Below are 16444 nucleotides of genomic sequence, written 5' to 3'. Positions count from 1 at the left end.
TCACCAGTATCCCTTTAAGCTGTGGAATTTTAAAATAAACATTTATTGTTTTAACTTATTTGTGTAGTAAGTAGCCATCTTAAAATGTAAATCCTTTTGTTAAAAGCAGAATGAAAGCATGTTAAAAATAGCTAAAATGGCAAAAAGAAAAAGTGTGGGAAAGGTGTTGAAATTGGATTTGAAAAGTAGCAGAAATGGGTTAAAAGTGCCAAAAATGAGATAAAATTGGCAAAAAAAAGGGTTAAAGTGGCAAAAAAGGGCATTTTAAGTGGTGAAAGAGGACTTAAAAAGTTGCTTAACTGGCGTTAAAGTGGCAAAAATATGTAAAAATTTGGTGAAATGGGATGAAAAATTTATATACACTGGCAAAAAAGGGTAAGCTGAAGCAGAAATAGGCAGACATCGGTTAAACTAGGAAAACATGGGCAACTTATTGTTCTGAGTCTTCAGGTCTTCTTTCTTTTAATCTGTTTCTTTCCATCCCTTTCAGAAATGGTGATGAATTATTTACTTGGTGCCAACTCTCCTTGGATAAATACAGATAAAGTGATAAAATGATATTATACAGTGCTTAACAAATTTATTAGCCCACCCTAACCCTAACCAAAGTAAGGTTTATGCCACAGCTGCCCTAAATTAACAGCATTGGTAATTAGCAAATTCATTTTTTATGTTTCTGCAATGGTTAATACACCAATATGTAGAAGCTCTTTAACCAAAATGATATTTTTAATGCTAAAATAGAATTACTATTGTTATCCATGAATTTTCAAATTGACTGATTTACAAAAAAACTGGAAAAATAGTAAAGCACATTAATATTTCTTGATTAATATGTCAAATTATAGTTATTTACTTGCATTCCTGAACAGAAAAATGAGTTTTAGTGGTGGAATGTTATGCTTGATTAATTTCTGACTTCTGAGAGAAGCCCAGTGAACCGGCTCAAATTTGAGTGAATTCAGTTTGAAATTCCTCATTCCTGTTCAAAATGGTAAAACGTGGAGAGCTCACTTTAAGTGTCTGCATTAAAACACTTCATGATGCTGGATGGTCTATGACAGGTGGTCTAATAAATTTGTTAAGCACTGTATATATATTTCTCTCTCACAAAAGCAGAAGATGATAAAGAAATGAGAGAGAAAGGGAAGGTTTTTCCTTTATCTCCCTCATCTGTTTGCAGTGCACCGTTATTAATTTATCAACCTGTCCCAGGACTGAAGGAGGAATCCGCTGAGAGAAAATAATGTATTATGTATGGGGGTATCAGTGTAAGAAATAAATTAGAAAGTGGAAGACAAAAAGACAGAACCTTCCTTCAAAACTCCTCACTGTCTACACATAAAAGGATTATTTACGCTTTCAGAGTGAGCATCAGGCCTGAACCTGTCAACCACTCCTCTGCTCATTATCTGAATCCCAGTCAACCTTTGGGGTTACAAGCAGCTTAAGTGTTTGCACTTACGGTATATGGAGGAGGGAGGAGGAGAGAGAAACCAGACGCGAGGCCTCACCCTTTCTCAGTCTCCATATTCCTTCAGGGCGATGTGGCTGTAGCTTGATTATGGAACAATTTATCTCAGCACGCTTACTGCACTTTGTAACGTGTACACCACATTCAGAGCAGACCTTGTGTACTCTCTCTTTCTGCTGGAATGCAAATGGACAGAAAGTAATGATTATGTACTGCAAGACTTATTTTGAAGGTTTTTACTAGTTTGAGTTTATAAAACTTGAGAATTTATTTAATGTTACTTTTTGAAGATTTGGGGGGCTTTTTCTTTTCTTTTTGATAGGACGGATGAAGAGAGACGGGAAATATTGGGAGAGAGAAGGGAATGACATGAACCAAACGGTGCTGGGATCAGGATCAGGATCTGGAAACAAGGGCATTCAGGAGTGTAGCATCAAAAATGGGCACATGCTCTACCAATGAAGTTAAAACAGTCCCCTTAAGTTTTTGTTTTGTTTTGCTTTGTTTTTTAACTTTGAGATTTAATTTCATAAAATTAAACTATATAGTATGATACTGTACCACACCAGACAATATCATATGATACAATAAATCAGTAAAACATGTTACAATACAACACAGTCCAAACATACGATATGATGCAAAACAATCAGATAGGTACGCTACGATGCAGGAAGAAAATATGCACCACACTACGATATAACACAATGGTACAACGCTATAATTTTGACTGCACGGATCCATTGCGTCTTTCTAATCATGTCTTCCAAGCATTCGGAGCTCTTACAGAACATTTCTAATGAGCTGGAAGTTTGGTGACTTTTCAGGGTCTTTGGAGATTAAATCCACAGCGTTACATCCGATAATAAGCACCTTTTTATCCATTTTTAATCCATTTTCGATCATGTACTTTGACTGTCTTCAGTGGGTGGCCATATTTGTTTGACATGCAAAGCATTGTGGGACTTGTAGTCAACCAGTTGCGCCTCTACTGCTTAGAGGAGTAGAGATGCAGGAGTAGAGAATAAACAATGATAAATGCAACTGTTAATTCACATGTCCACCATTATCTAACATAAGACTATTATACAGCGCTTTAACGTCATCTAAGTTGCATCTTTGTGAAATAAACAAGGATAATATAAATATAAGAATTTGTGTTCATGTACAGTATATATTCTGTGTATATCAATGTTCTTATCTCATATATTGGCCAATATATCGGTTATTGGCCAATATATCGGATATCTGCTTTTTTAGCCCCCAATATCGGTATCAGCATGTGCCCCAAAAATCCCATATCAGTCAGGCTCTGGTGTGTAGTCTTCTCACTCTGTGGAGTAGCAAAGGAGGAGCTTGTGTGTACATCTGTGTGAAACATAAGGATAAAAAAACGAACGGCTCACAACTGTAGCTCCGTTCTCTTCATTCGTGTTAAAGAGACGTTCAAAAGATTACAACTGTTCATGAACGTCACATCTCTAGTTTTAACTAGAGAGGTAACTTTGCTCACTACATATTAACCCCTTCTTACCCCCATATGTGCATAAATACATCAGATATAACTCTTTTTTAAAATGAACAATTGAAAAAAAAAAAGATCAGATTTTATCAATTATTGGCCATCAGGAGTAGGAAATTATCGGTTATCAATATCTGTTCAAAAAAATACTTATCATGCATCATGTAATATAAAATGAACTCTGGGCTGTTTTTTATCAGAACTTTCTCAAACTTTATGAAGCAGTGGATTGATATATGCAATTATTTGCTGCTGCCCTAAAATAGAATAAAAAGGGATACTTGTGCAAACAATGCCCATCTATTCTAGATAATTCCACAGTTTAAAGACGGCTGCTCACATACATGCACATAAATCTGATTTCAGTTACTGTCAAAGAATGGAGCAGCCTTAGTATAACTCATAGAACCATAGACTTTTACAGCACCTTGACGAATATAAATGATATAAAATTGTAGCTGACGGCTGCTGTTTCTTTCCTCATTTTAATGTTCTCGACCCCAGCAATGCCTGCAAGTTTTATAAACAGGATACCTGATGTGCTTCAGCATGGAAATCTAAATGCCTCATTTCAACTTCAGGGTTGATAAATCCCTGCTGTGAATTTGAGAGATGCTTGTAAAAGGTTGTCAGAAACACAAATCAAGAACGCTTTTAAAATTCGGTTAGAGTCCAAACAGGCCTGCCATGACAGCGGTCCATCGTTGTATTTTAGGAAGAGGGTCTTTAGGGAGCCATGGTAAAAACCTTTATTAAGCGGGATCATTTATAGCCTGGTGCTTATCATGGGTGAGCATGTGGTGACTGTGGCGTAGCTTATCATGAAGGAGCATGTGTTTGTCATCCTCAGTGATCAGAGGTGCGTTTGGCCCGTTGGCGTCCCCACCAGGCTTTCTGCTCTGAAAAAAAGGTGGGCCCTGCAGACACTGGCCTTGACGTTGGTACAAAGGAACAGTTTCTTACTGCTGTTGATTTCATCTGTGGGTAAAGCTTTTATTCAATGTATTTCTGACCTTGGAGAATGTTTCTGCAAATTCAGAATGGCACAGCCTAAACTGTGAAATGATGTGGTTTGTGTTGGTCTACATCAAAGCTTAAAAATAATTGTAGATCAAGCAAAGCAGGTTCAGAGGGTGGTCTACAATTATCTACAACCATCACAGAGGATAGTCTACATTTAACTACATCTGTCACAGAGGATGGTCTACATTTAACGACATCTATCACAGAGGATGTTCTACATTTAACTACATCCAACACAGAGGATGGTCTACATTTAACTACATCTGTCACAGAGGATGTTCTACATTTAACTACATCCTAAATTTGACTTTGCTAATTCATTAATTTAGAAATTGGATAGATCTTGTTCTTAAAGATGTGATTAAATAAAAAGTTTTTAACCAGATTAAAGCAGGTGTCAACTGAGGAGATTGTTTACAGACGTGAATCTCTATTTTGGAGCCTTACTTCTGAAAACAACCAATCCACACACATCTCCAAGATGTCTCTGCACATAAACAGACATTAAATCAGAGGAAATGTTGTTCTCAAGCCATCAGAGAACAAGAGAACAAACGTAAATGAAAAAACAAAAGTTTTGATGCTGCAATACGACCAAAAACTGTAAATGCTATGATAACCAATAGGGGATGTTCCAGTGCAATTTTTCCTTCCCAATATGATTTGTTACCAAGGTGTTGGGTATCGGCCTATCAGACTGTGCAGGCTAGCAAATTATTTTAGACCTATATTTGACTCAGAATATGGCTCAACAAATAGAATCATAATGTACAGCATCTCTGTGACCCTAAAGTTATTTTTCTGATGATTATTGAGTTTTACTGCTAAATATTAAAATAACAATAATACAGGGGGCTGCTCTATTCAGTCAGCATGACATGATTATAAAACAGCCTGCAATTGGCTGACACACCCTCACAATGGAAAACAATATGGTGGTTTGCATTCGCGCTAGCAGTACTAAATGATCTTAATTTGATTAAAATAGAAAAAAAGATGATCAATATCAGGTTTACTGGAGTGGATTTAATCATTAAAGTCCCCAAAAGTCACATGAGTTTCAGGCTCGCTGAAAATGCTGCTGCAGGGGATTCTAAGGCATCAGCAGCGTCAGGCACAACCGCTTGCTTCAAGATGAAAAACGAGTAAGAGGCAAAAATTTATGGTTCAAAAGTTATTCTACTTTTGATAAACTGTGTCGTTTCTTGTTGTCTACGACAGCGCCGGTCTAAAAGGAATTTTAATGATCACATTCAGAGAAAAACTGTCACACAGCAACCAGTCTTTGCTGCTGCAGTGGCTCCTTCGGTTCTTCTTCGCTGCTCTTAAAACGGTAGCTTGTGCATGCAGTGCTTTCCGGCAGTGAAGAGGAATTGATTTTCTGTTTATAATGCTAACATTTAGCATGGTTAAACAAAGCAAAATATAAAGCTAAACCAAATGGATCGGTGCATAAATTTGTGTATTCGCCGATACCAATACCTGCATTTTAAGCAGTATGGGACGTACTTCTGATACTGGAATCAGAACAATCAGATAACAACCAAAGATAGAGCTTGCTTAAGGAACAATGTATAGAATTTTTGCACTGAACGTCTACATTTCTTAAAATGTCTCATATCATACACTATACATATACCTGAGTACTTACAAGACTTCAAATATTTCCAACAGTTTTCCAAGACAGAGATACTCTGAACTGTTAAGGTTTTAATGGACCGTTTCTTGTCATGGAGGCTGCCATCGTGCAAACATGGCACCTTTGTCTTTGCTGAGGAAATGCTGGATGTTATCTCATTCATGCTTCCTGCCACTTACTTGTCATGGACCACAATTAGTCACTGACAGTGTTTGTACTTTCCCCATATAGCATGGACCATCCTCTCACCCTAAGCCCCATAATATTGTGGCCCGATCTTCCAAGTAAAGCACAGTTTTATTAGAAATCCAAAGAAGCAGCACATGAACAACACACGTCTGTCCCATCATCTTTCGTTAATGTTTTGTCTAAGAGCCCCCTGGTGGCAGAGTTCACAAAATGTTTAAACATTTCACAACTACAATATTTGACTCCGAAGAAGACAAGGGTGTTTCAGTTTAAGAAAGGAAAGGAAAAAAACTACTAGAGCAGTTGTTCTCAACTTGACAAGCCTAAGGACCAGCTAGCACTCCTTAAATTTCCAAAATTTTCCAAAAATCAAACTTATATAATGAAAAATTTTCCATTATTGACACAAAATGGAACAAAACATATGACTTTACCAAAAGATTGGGGGGAAACATATTTGAAAAGTGCATCATTACAGCCCCGAGAGGACATGCATGCATGTATTTCCATTTATTTTATTTTCTGAAGATCTAAAATGAACACATCATCATGGGAAAGCTTGTGTTGTTGTCCCAAAACAATCAGATTAACTGGTTGGGATCAAGAGAAAAAGAAAAAAACAATATTTTGCCCATGATCACAGCAAAACAGAATAATTGGATGTATGTCCACTTAGGGCTTCCGTACCTCATCGTCTCTTTGCCTCTTTTACCACATGAACCAAAATATTTAGATTTAATGAATTTTAAACCCTCAGACCACCAGGAACACACAACAGGCACTCTCAGTGTCATCATCTGAGTGAGACAAGCAGCAACAGCAAAGCTCCAGAAAACAAACTTTCTAGATTTAAATACAAACAAAAGCTCCCAAGTAGTAAATCTGGCTTTTACAGTCCACTGCTCCTTACCTTGAGTGTAAAAACAAAAGTCATAAGAACATTTTGTTTGCTCAAGAATCGTTGGCCAACAAATTGAACAAAACTCAACAAAATAATAATCTAAGGGTAATGACTGCTTTCATTACAGACTGACTGGATGCTGTAGGTTTTAGTTGGTGGCACCAAAACTACACCCACTCGCACAGGGGTGTCAAACTTGTCGAGTCCAGATTTGCTCTGATGAGAAGTCCTGAGCCCCGGACTATTTGGGCCAAGATTGTGATAGTCAATCATGGATTCTGAATTTAGGCCTTACCTAAGAGCCTAACAAGGTCAACATTTGAACATAAACTGTCCACCTCATTTTCACCGTTAGTGAAATATGAAAAAACATAAATAACACTGATAATAAATCCTTCCGAGATGAAAAAAAAGTAAAAATGATGAGTTTAAAGGCTCAAAGTCTGAAAAAAAAGTCAAACTTATTAGTTCCAAAGGTCAAAACATGAAATTTAAAGGCAAAAAATGTTTTTAAAAGGCAAATAAATGAGATAGAAAGTCAAAACCACAACCTTAAGAGGTAAAAATACGACTAAGAATTTTGAACTGTGAATCTTGAAGGTTGAAACATGAAAAAAGTCAAAATCAAAAGTTTAAGTCAGAACTGAGAGATGGAAAATTGAAAATATGAAATGACAACATTAATTTCTTTTCCCACCTTCCTGAATTTTTATCTAGCCTTCTTTTACTCTTTACCTTTTTAGATTTTTATAATTTAACAACGATATTTGAGACCATCAAGGTTTAGTTTACATGTTTATAGTGGAGGAAATCTGCAGACCTCACACTGGTGGGCCAGTTATAATAGAAAGTTCGTATGATCTTGGGGGCCGGATTTGGCCCCCAAGCCTTGAGTTTGACACCTGTGCACTAGCAGGAAACCTGCACTGACAATGAGACTTCATCTGGCTCCTTTACAGTGATTCATGTTTGAGCCACCAGAGCCAGAATCAGATCAGAACCTTGAGGTTTACTTGTCTCCTATCAGTCTGCCAAAGAACAATAATTTTTTCTTTATATTATGCAAGTTAGCTTAGCTTAACTGAGTAGCATGGGTCAGGTCAGGTATGGGAGCATATGCTGGATCAGCACCTCCTGTGGACCCAGTATGAGGTGAGCTGGATCAGGCCCGGGAAATTGCGCCACATGCCCGTAAAAGCGCAGCTGCCGTTCACGTATCAGTCAGCTGACTCTTCCCATCCCAGCTCTACTGAGCATTTCATATAAGACACACAACGATACCCAAAAATGTGCCGAAGAAGTTGTCAAAAGGAGACCAGTCGGCGCCTCTGGCCATCAGTCAACACCCAGGCCTCATTAAGACTAGGAAGACCAAGAACTGAAAGACTCAGACTTTCATTCAAGCGCTCAGATACCAGGAATGCCACATTGTCTTGCTGAGCGAACCCTGTCTGTGGTTGATCTCAGCCAGTCAGCAGATTGATGAATTACGCTGCCAAGGTAGCAACTCCCATGCTCTCGATCAGTCACAGATTCAATGGCAGCATCCGAGGCATAGCCTGGCCAAATTAAGCCAATCATTAAAAACAGCAATAAGACGTAGAAGAATCTTGCCCAGGCCTTATCTTTACGGCCGTATGTTAAACCTGCAGCTATCCTCATATTATGACATCATTTAATTTTACATATGGATTCAACTTCACTAATTTTCCCAGCCTTGAATCATTACAGATTTGGTTATATCCACAGGATTTCCATGTTGTTACTCATTTGCTTGAGCAGCATTACCAATGCTAGATAGCTGCTAAATCACCACTTTTTTTTTTTTTTAACCAGACTATAGTGGCAATAAATTGGCCACTGATTGTGAGCTGCAGCTAAACTTAAAGTAAACTGTTCAATTCTAACATTCTGAGTTCCTCATTTAAAGACAAAAACCATTTTTTATCGTTAGGTAAAATCTAAAATGGAGTGAAGCATTAAAAAATGTGGCTGCTAATGGTTTCTGGGTTGTTGTGACCTCTGCTGCAGACCCTCAGATGAGAAGAGATAATGAGCAATGTGCTCAGCAGGACTCAACTCAACAGACTATAGCATTAAACAAGTTCTGACTACTTTTAGTGCACCAGTTTGTACAAACTTCCCCATTTTAGCTTCCTACATTCACAGTATTGTTATTTAGCAGCAAAGCTCTGATGGACTGCCAGGTCAGTTTTAAAAACAATGATCAACCATGAAGCCAGCAGGAAGCCTGCAACACGTGACAACAATAAACCAAAGCCTCTGTTAGCTTCTGAGAGGAAGTGGGCATATACAGCCTAAGGGCCTTTGATATTTTAGTTACCTGTCAGTCTAACTCTCTTTGTGTTTCATGCTATCAGACAGCGCCTCTCAAAGAAGCCGACTGTGTGATCCAAACATAATAGGACTCTGGACCGCACCGCAGCAGGTTAGAGCGTGTGAGAAATTGAGATGGTATTCTTTTTGGGAAACTGCTGAGTGACATTTCGATCATCCAAGAGAAAGGTCAGATAGGGAGAGAGGAGGCTGTGCTGTCTGGTAAAGGTAGCCTTTTGCCTTTTTCCCTATACATAGAAAAAAAGCCCTGCAGCGATGAAGTGCCAGTGTGGGCTGCATCCAAAACACTTAGCCTGCCTCACCTATATATACACACAAGTTGAAATCTGTGTGCCAGGAAAGCTTAATAAAACGCCATCTTGCGTTATACAAGAAAAAAAAAATCGCTCAATGCATACTTTTAAACAATGTCAGTGAATGACAGGAGAACTTTTAGTGACAGCAAAGAGGAGACTCTGGCACAGGCACTCTCTCAGAGATGTCTCAGAGCCCCATGAGCTGAAGGGGATTATGTAAGTCACTCAGTATACTGGGTCACCCAGTCGTTTTTGATATGCACTACTACTGTAGAGCTGTTACGTTCATTGCAGAGACTCTCATCTTGTAGGATTCAGTGTAAGGCTGATAGACAGTTTATTATGAAGCGATTTATGCTTCTTGGTTTCTGCAGTGTTATGTTGCACAATGGACCAGTAAGGCTTCCACCTAAGTATTATTCTTCCCTGTTGTGACCTCAAAAGACCCACGGCCACTGACTAACGCTGAGAAATAGACATCAAGATGTTTACTGGTTAATTTAAAGCCACAGCATATAAAGATTTTGTAGTGATGATGTCATCTGGAGAAAAACATATAGGTGCACCAAAAATAGTAATAATAATTAATGCAAGGTTGACCTGAAACCAGTAAGCTTTATCTATGCTACCTGTTAGATGTTATTTTTGGACAGCCTACATTTGTGATAAAAACCTGGAGTGAGACAGTAACCCGATGACATCAATTTTACTTTTCATGCTCTGATTCCCAGGTAAAGGAAGACTCTGCCTTAATAACTAGGGCAGGCGTATACATAACAGAGTATTTTCCTTTTAAATCCATGCTTGACTTCACAGTCAATTAAAGCTAACCTCCTGCATAAGGCACTGTTTTTTTCTGTTGCTCTATGTACAATGAGGTGGGGGAAGGAATTTATCATTTGTGTGGGTGGGTTAGCTTTCCAAAACAAAAGAGCAAGCCTTGACAAACACGTTTGGTGTATTCAGCCCTCGAGGCTATTGCAATGGCCTACCCTACAACAGTTGAATGGGTTAAACAAGGCAGCAACTGTCTAGGCAGGTAGCATGTGTGGCTGGACCCTTTTTTCTAGTAGTGTCATGTTACTCGCTTAGCAGCATAAAAGCCCGGTTGTTCCATGACACGGAGCAAAAACATAACCTGGCCCCTTCAAAACCAGCTATTAAACGCTGCGATTTCTTATCCAGCGTGGATGTGAATTTCTGTTTAGTCTGATTCCTCAAACATGTTTTATTCATATCAAGAAGTCGCAACAAAGGACGTATTTCGGGGAATACACCTGCTTAGTAATTCATTTATAAAGCTACTACCTACAGTTTTCTTATATCCGCTCCATGGGTGACGTTGACTTCACAATAAAAGCACGCCCACAGAAAGCAACTTCAGCGGTTACACTAATGTCGAAGAATATCATGCTACAATACTAGAAATAGAGCTAAATAGCAAAATAATATTTCGATTCTTACTTTTCTGCTCCGGCATTTCAGTTTTTATGAGTTGTCGGCTTTGTTGACATTTTATTTTGGCTTTAACCGGAAGTGGTCTCTTCATAATGCGGAACTATTGACGTTCTTCCAGCATAAAAGGTGCTTTTGGTCGATGTCACCTTTTGCTTTCGCTGTCCCAAGTTCATTTGAATTATACAACATAATAATGGGGAGGGAGAGGGAGGCTTGCAAACTTTATGTTGAAGCCAGTTAATAAATAAAAGATGCAATAAGATAACAAAAATGTCCTCCAACACTCCCTGTACTCAACGGGCACGGCTACGTCTCTAGTGTACTAGGAAGAGACACAAACAACTCGCCTCTTAGGGGTTAAATGAAGCACTTTAGATGATGTTTGCTCTTATAAGTCGAATGTTTAATGTGCAGTTATGAGTGCACTTCATGTTAGATGATGATACAGTCAGTAACAACTTTGTTTTCGGCCTGGCCTGTTATCACATCACCACTAGTTTCGCAGTATCGGTCCAGTGTTGCAAACACCCATCCCTCCTGCACCATTTCCGTGTTTTATACGGAATCATTTCCACTGAGCTCGTGCCACGTCAATTAAACACGCTGCTTTTTTCAAAATTATAACCCAAGACAGTTGTATGATATTAGAGACCAATATCTACTGAACGTGGAGTGAGTTGTGCTGCTAACCGCTGCGACATTGTTGCAGGAAAACCGGTTAATAAGTGAAAGGGTGCATGACGTGTCTAAATCAATGAGTCCAAGACAGCTATAATGTGATGCTAAGACAACGTAACTTACCTAGTGCCACCTCGCAGGCTTTTCTCAGTTGTGAATGGTGAGCCTTTTTCACCTCCTTGTCGGCCAGGATCTTTTCCAAAGCTCGTGTGAGGAACATGTTTTTCGTCTTTTTGCCCTCAAACATGTCGCACCGGAATTTGGGGCGAGGTGTGCCTGGTCCCAAGGGGGGGGCTGCAGCCGCCTCGAATGGAGATGTATTCCTTTACAAATGTCAGCCGCAGAGCCCCTAACAGACAAACATAAATAAACACAGAAGGTGGGGTAAATCCCTCAGATTTCCTTTAACGACCTGCCTCCTGCGCCATGTTGGAGAGAGGAAGCGACGTCACGTACGTTGGAGAGGAGAGCGGCCGCAGTGAGGCAGCAGGGAGAGAGAGGAGAGGTGTCATGAGTGTAGTCTCACTGCTAAGCTCTACTCTACACAAACATGAACCTATGCATGTATTATATTAAACAATAAGAGTCTGCTCCCCCCTGAAATATTTCTCCTTTTACTCTTTAATTTAACAGGTCAGTTTTTTTCTCTTTCTAATGTAGCTAAATTATACAATGACATTATAGAGAGACTTGGAGATTCATTGTGCTTAACTTTGTAAATCTGTGAGAACAGTGGATATGCTGTAAAGCAAAATAAGTCCAGCTTTTTATTATTTTTTACTGCTAAAGAACAGTTTTATCAAACAGACGGAAGAAAAACAAGACTTTTTGATATGCTCAGTCATTATTAGGCCTAGTGGTGCTCAGTCATCTTCCCCATGCATATTTAGGCCACACAGGTTTACTTCAGTTTACAGCTGAGGAAAAAAGGAAACGTTCAATATCGTCCTAAATCAGGTAGGATAGGAACAGTAAAAACAGTCAATGAGGGACCAAAAATTTTTAAAAGTAAACAAATAAATACAGATATTAATAAATAAATACATTTTGGGATCTGAAAATATGTAAACAAATAAATGTGGGTTTAAAAAGGATGATGAAGAAGTTAACAAGTTACACAAATATAAACCAAAGAAAAAATAAATGAATACATCTAGAAATGTTATAAAAAGGAAACAAATAAATATATATATTTTTATTTTTTTATGTTTATTTATTCATTAATTTTTTCTTTATTTACCTCTTCATTTATCTATCACTAATTTTGTTATCTTTGGTCCCTGATAATATTCAGCCCACAATGATGTAATATGCATTTTAAAACCATTTTAAATTGTGTTGTTAGAATTTTTAAATTTGATTAATTAACCTAATGTACGCTGATAAATTGTACTTTTTTTTCTAAAGATTTATTTTTGGGCCTTTTCATGCCTTTATTAGATAAAGGAATGACAGTGGATAGACTCGGAAACAGGGGAGAGACATACGGTATAGGACCACAGGCCAGATTTGAACCTGGGCCGCCCATGTACACAGGTAGCGCCTTAAACCACTCGACCATCTGCGCTCTGATAGATTGTACTCTTAAGCCATCACACAACTGGCTTTGGATCCCATGAAAAACTCCTTAATGCTCTTAATTTTCACAATTTCATGGATGAAATCCATATTCTATGAATTAATATGATCCTAGACTGACTAGTGGACAATCTGTCCTTGGTCTCAGCTTTTCAAAAGTTAGTAGAAAGTTGTGATTCCATTCAGAAGCATGTCCTTTTTGATTGTTTTGTTACTATTTCTAAATCTACCAGTAATGCAATCTTTCTCAATTGATTGAAATATGTGATTAATTGCTATAAATCAAATATAACATCTATAACTAATAAGATTTTTTTAAATCAACTGACAGCACAAATTAAAAAAAACATTCTTTGATTTTTAGAAGGCATCTTATGACACCCTCTCAGTGAGTCAGGACTCCCAGGGGGTCCTGACCCTCACTTTGGGAACCCCTGCCTTAAAAGACCTGCTAATCATTGGGGAAGTTACAGAAGCTCAAAGAAGTCATGCATTGGTATATTTTACTCTAGTTTCATTCACAAGATTTGGACTTTTTATAATTATCTCGGGGAAACGGTTTTCCAATGATAACCTTTGAGCATATTGAAATAAATAAGAATAAAAACAGAAGTTTTCATCATAAATAAATACCATTGTTATGAAAAAAAACAGCATGAATAACTCACAGTGTAGCATAATCAATCAAAATGTACATGTTGGGGGAAAATTTACTACAACAAAATGTATGGATGTGTGACCACTTAGAGCTTCCATAGGAGGTGATAGTTTGACTTCTGTGTTTTTGGTGGTCAGGCAACATTTTAATGAATATTTATGTGGCAATTTTTCATTAAATATTTATACTTGTTTTTAGAGTTTCAGGAACTAGTCTTATTTTTGTTATTGTCATGTTGAGAGTGTCATCATACATAAAAAGGTTATCATAGTTAGCTAAGACTAACTTAATAACTGTAACTAAATTCAAAAATCCTTTTAGTTTTAATGAACTGAAACCAAATAAAAACTAAGCTTTATCAAACAATGAAAACTAAATAAAACTATATAGTGTGCTTACAAAACTTACTACCATAAAATAAAAACAGAGATAAAATATCCCGAGTTTAGTCTTTAACACTGGCACTTACACCCAAGTCTGCAGAGTAAACTGGCCTGATTTGTTAGGACTTTATACAGTGGTAGTTTTATGTCTGGACTTGTGTTCAAACGTCATGTTTAAATAAATGAAAGGGTAAGTGAAGAGTAGCCTGTTTGAATATGTCTTTAAAAATGTATGATGTACACTCAGCCCTTACATGTATCCCCAAAAAACCTAAAACTAACACTAAACCTAATAAAAACTAAACTAAAATGAGGCATTTTTGCAAACTAAAAACTAAACTAAACCAACAAACCAACAGTAAAAAGTAATTGAAACTAAACTGAAATTGAAAGGAAACTAAAAATAAAAAACTAATGAATAAAGACAAAACCTATAAACATAATCAACCCTGCTTTATTTCTTGTAAATGCTCCCCCTCACCTATGACTACACCTACAAACACATTTAGCATTGTTACTCTGCTCTTTGTGAGATTCAGCTTAGTCCAACAGCAAATATTTCCAGGAAATCTGGCAACTTGACAAGACACGGATTTGGCAGTTGTGGGCGGCCGGGTTCACTTTCACTTTGGGATGTCTTATGTGTCAGTTCAACTATCTCTGAATCTGTAAATAAGAGCAGAGCTGCAGACTCAAGAGACCAGCACAGAGGTGTGGAAAAGTTTGATTTTAAATTGGAGCTCGATCACAAAATACGTCCTTTCATAATAAAATAGGTTAGTTTGATTAAAATAATTAATGACTTAAATGACTATAAATATGTTGATTATTAAACATCCCATGGGGGCAAAACATGTTTTAAACACAAATACACTTTGCATACCCATAATACAAGAGATTATTTTGAGTGGCTGGCAAGCATGATTGAAAACAGCTACAAGGTGATAACAGAAGGTTCCTGGTTCATATTCCTGTCCAACTATGCCTTTCTATATGAGGTTTGCATGTTCTCTTCATGCGGTTCATCATAACCTGACACACCAGATGGATGTGTTTCACACATCCATCTGCAAAAGCTTCTGGAAAAGCTTCAATAGGAAACGTTTGAGAAAAATGAACGTTCTGTCACATCTCTACGGGCCAATCAGAGCAACAAAACACGTGACGTAGCCGCTATCGAGCTGCGCGTGCACAGTTACCGAGGATTAACGTTAAACATGGCGACTGTAGACATGTCAGTAATCGACTTTTGTCATTATTGAAAAGAAAACAACTCACTGCTGTTCTTTGTTCTTTTAACAGAGAAATGTGGTCAAGTTCTGATAAAACTGGCACTTTAGCAGCATCCATGCTAATGTCTTTCGCCATAATTGCACCCGCCTCTTGCTGCTGGTTGTTTAAGTCATAACTCTGCCGTACCTGAAAGTACCGCCCCTTACGCCTATTGGCCCTGTCGCTTTTTAACTGGGCCCAAACAGTTCAGATGGGAGCTTTGCAAGATGGATGAATGATGGAATCCTTGGTGAAAAACAAGGAAACGGGCATTGGTAAATGGTAAATGGACTTAAACTTGTTCAGCACTTTTCTAGTTGTCTGTCTAGTCAAAGCGCTTTTGCACTGCAGGTAACACCTACCATTCACATCTATTCACTCCACAGTCATACACTGATTGCAATGGGAGCTATGGAGATTTGTCATCAGTATTGGCTAATCCCACATTTATATACATATTGCAGACATTTGACTGTGGCAGCTGGTTAAATTGCCCATAATTGTGAGTGTAAATGTGCCTCTGTATGTCAGCCCTTTGGTTGACTGGCAACCAGTCAGCTGGGATTGGCTCTAGCCCCTCTGCGACCCTAAATGGTGTAAGTGGTGTAGTGGATGGATGGATGGTTGCAACAATTACCATGTTATAAAACATTTATTCAAGTCAGATATAATACAAACATTATAACCTCATTTTAAGGAAATAACCAGTCAAAAGTAAACATTTCTTGTTCTGTTATCAATCCGTACCTGAGTAATAATGGCACAGTAAGTAACTGAAGTGACAAGTCAATGTTTCCTATAAACAGACTTCAAAAATAATAACTTAAAAGAAAACATCTTACTGAAGTAAACCCCAAGCTGTATGGTGCTAACATCATGAAAACACCAACAGTGTTGCAGTAATAATGGCATTAATACATCAACATTACAGTGTGAAATGTATACTAGCACTTGGTGAAGCTAATGTTTGACATAAAGGGCAAGTGTAAATACAAAATCAAGGTTATAATTATAA

General features: G+C 37.8%; 1 protein-coding gene across 3 annotated transcripts in view; it reads right to left on the bottom strand.

Annotated features, from left to right (window-relative positions):
* The window catches only part of arfgef1 (ADP-ribosylation factor guanine nucleotide-exchange factor 1 (brefeldin A-inhibited)), a 101160-nt gene extending 89165 nt beyond the window's left edge, over nucleotides 1–11995 (bottom strand). For all 3 annotated transcript variants that reach the window (XM_041813967.1, XM_041813968.1, XM_041813969.1), the window contains exon 1: nucleotides 11662–11995. In XM_041813967.1, coding sequence (XP_041669901.1) covers nucleotides 11662–11785 — 124 coding nt within the window. In that variant the 5' untranslated portion in view covers nucleotides 11786–11995. The remainder of the gene's footprint in view (nucleotides 1–11661) is intronic.
* Nucleotides 11996–16444: the final 4449 nt, after the last annotated feature.

This window comes from Cheilinus undulatus, linkage group 19 (assembly GCF_018320785.1).
Source record: "Cheilinus undulatus linkage group 19, ASM1832078v1, whole genome shotgun sequence".
NCBI lineage: Eukaryota > Metazoa > Chordata > Actinopteri > Labriformes > Labridae > Cheilinus > Cheilinus undulatus.
The sequence above is the reverse complement of the archived record's forward strand: the minus strand, read 5'-3'. Positions and strand labels throughout refer to the sequence as shown.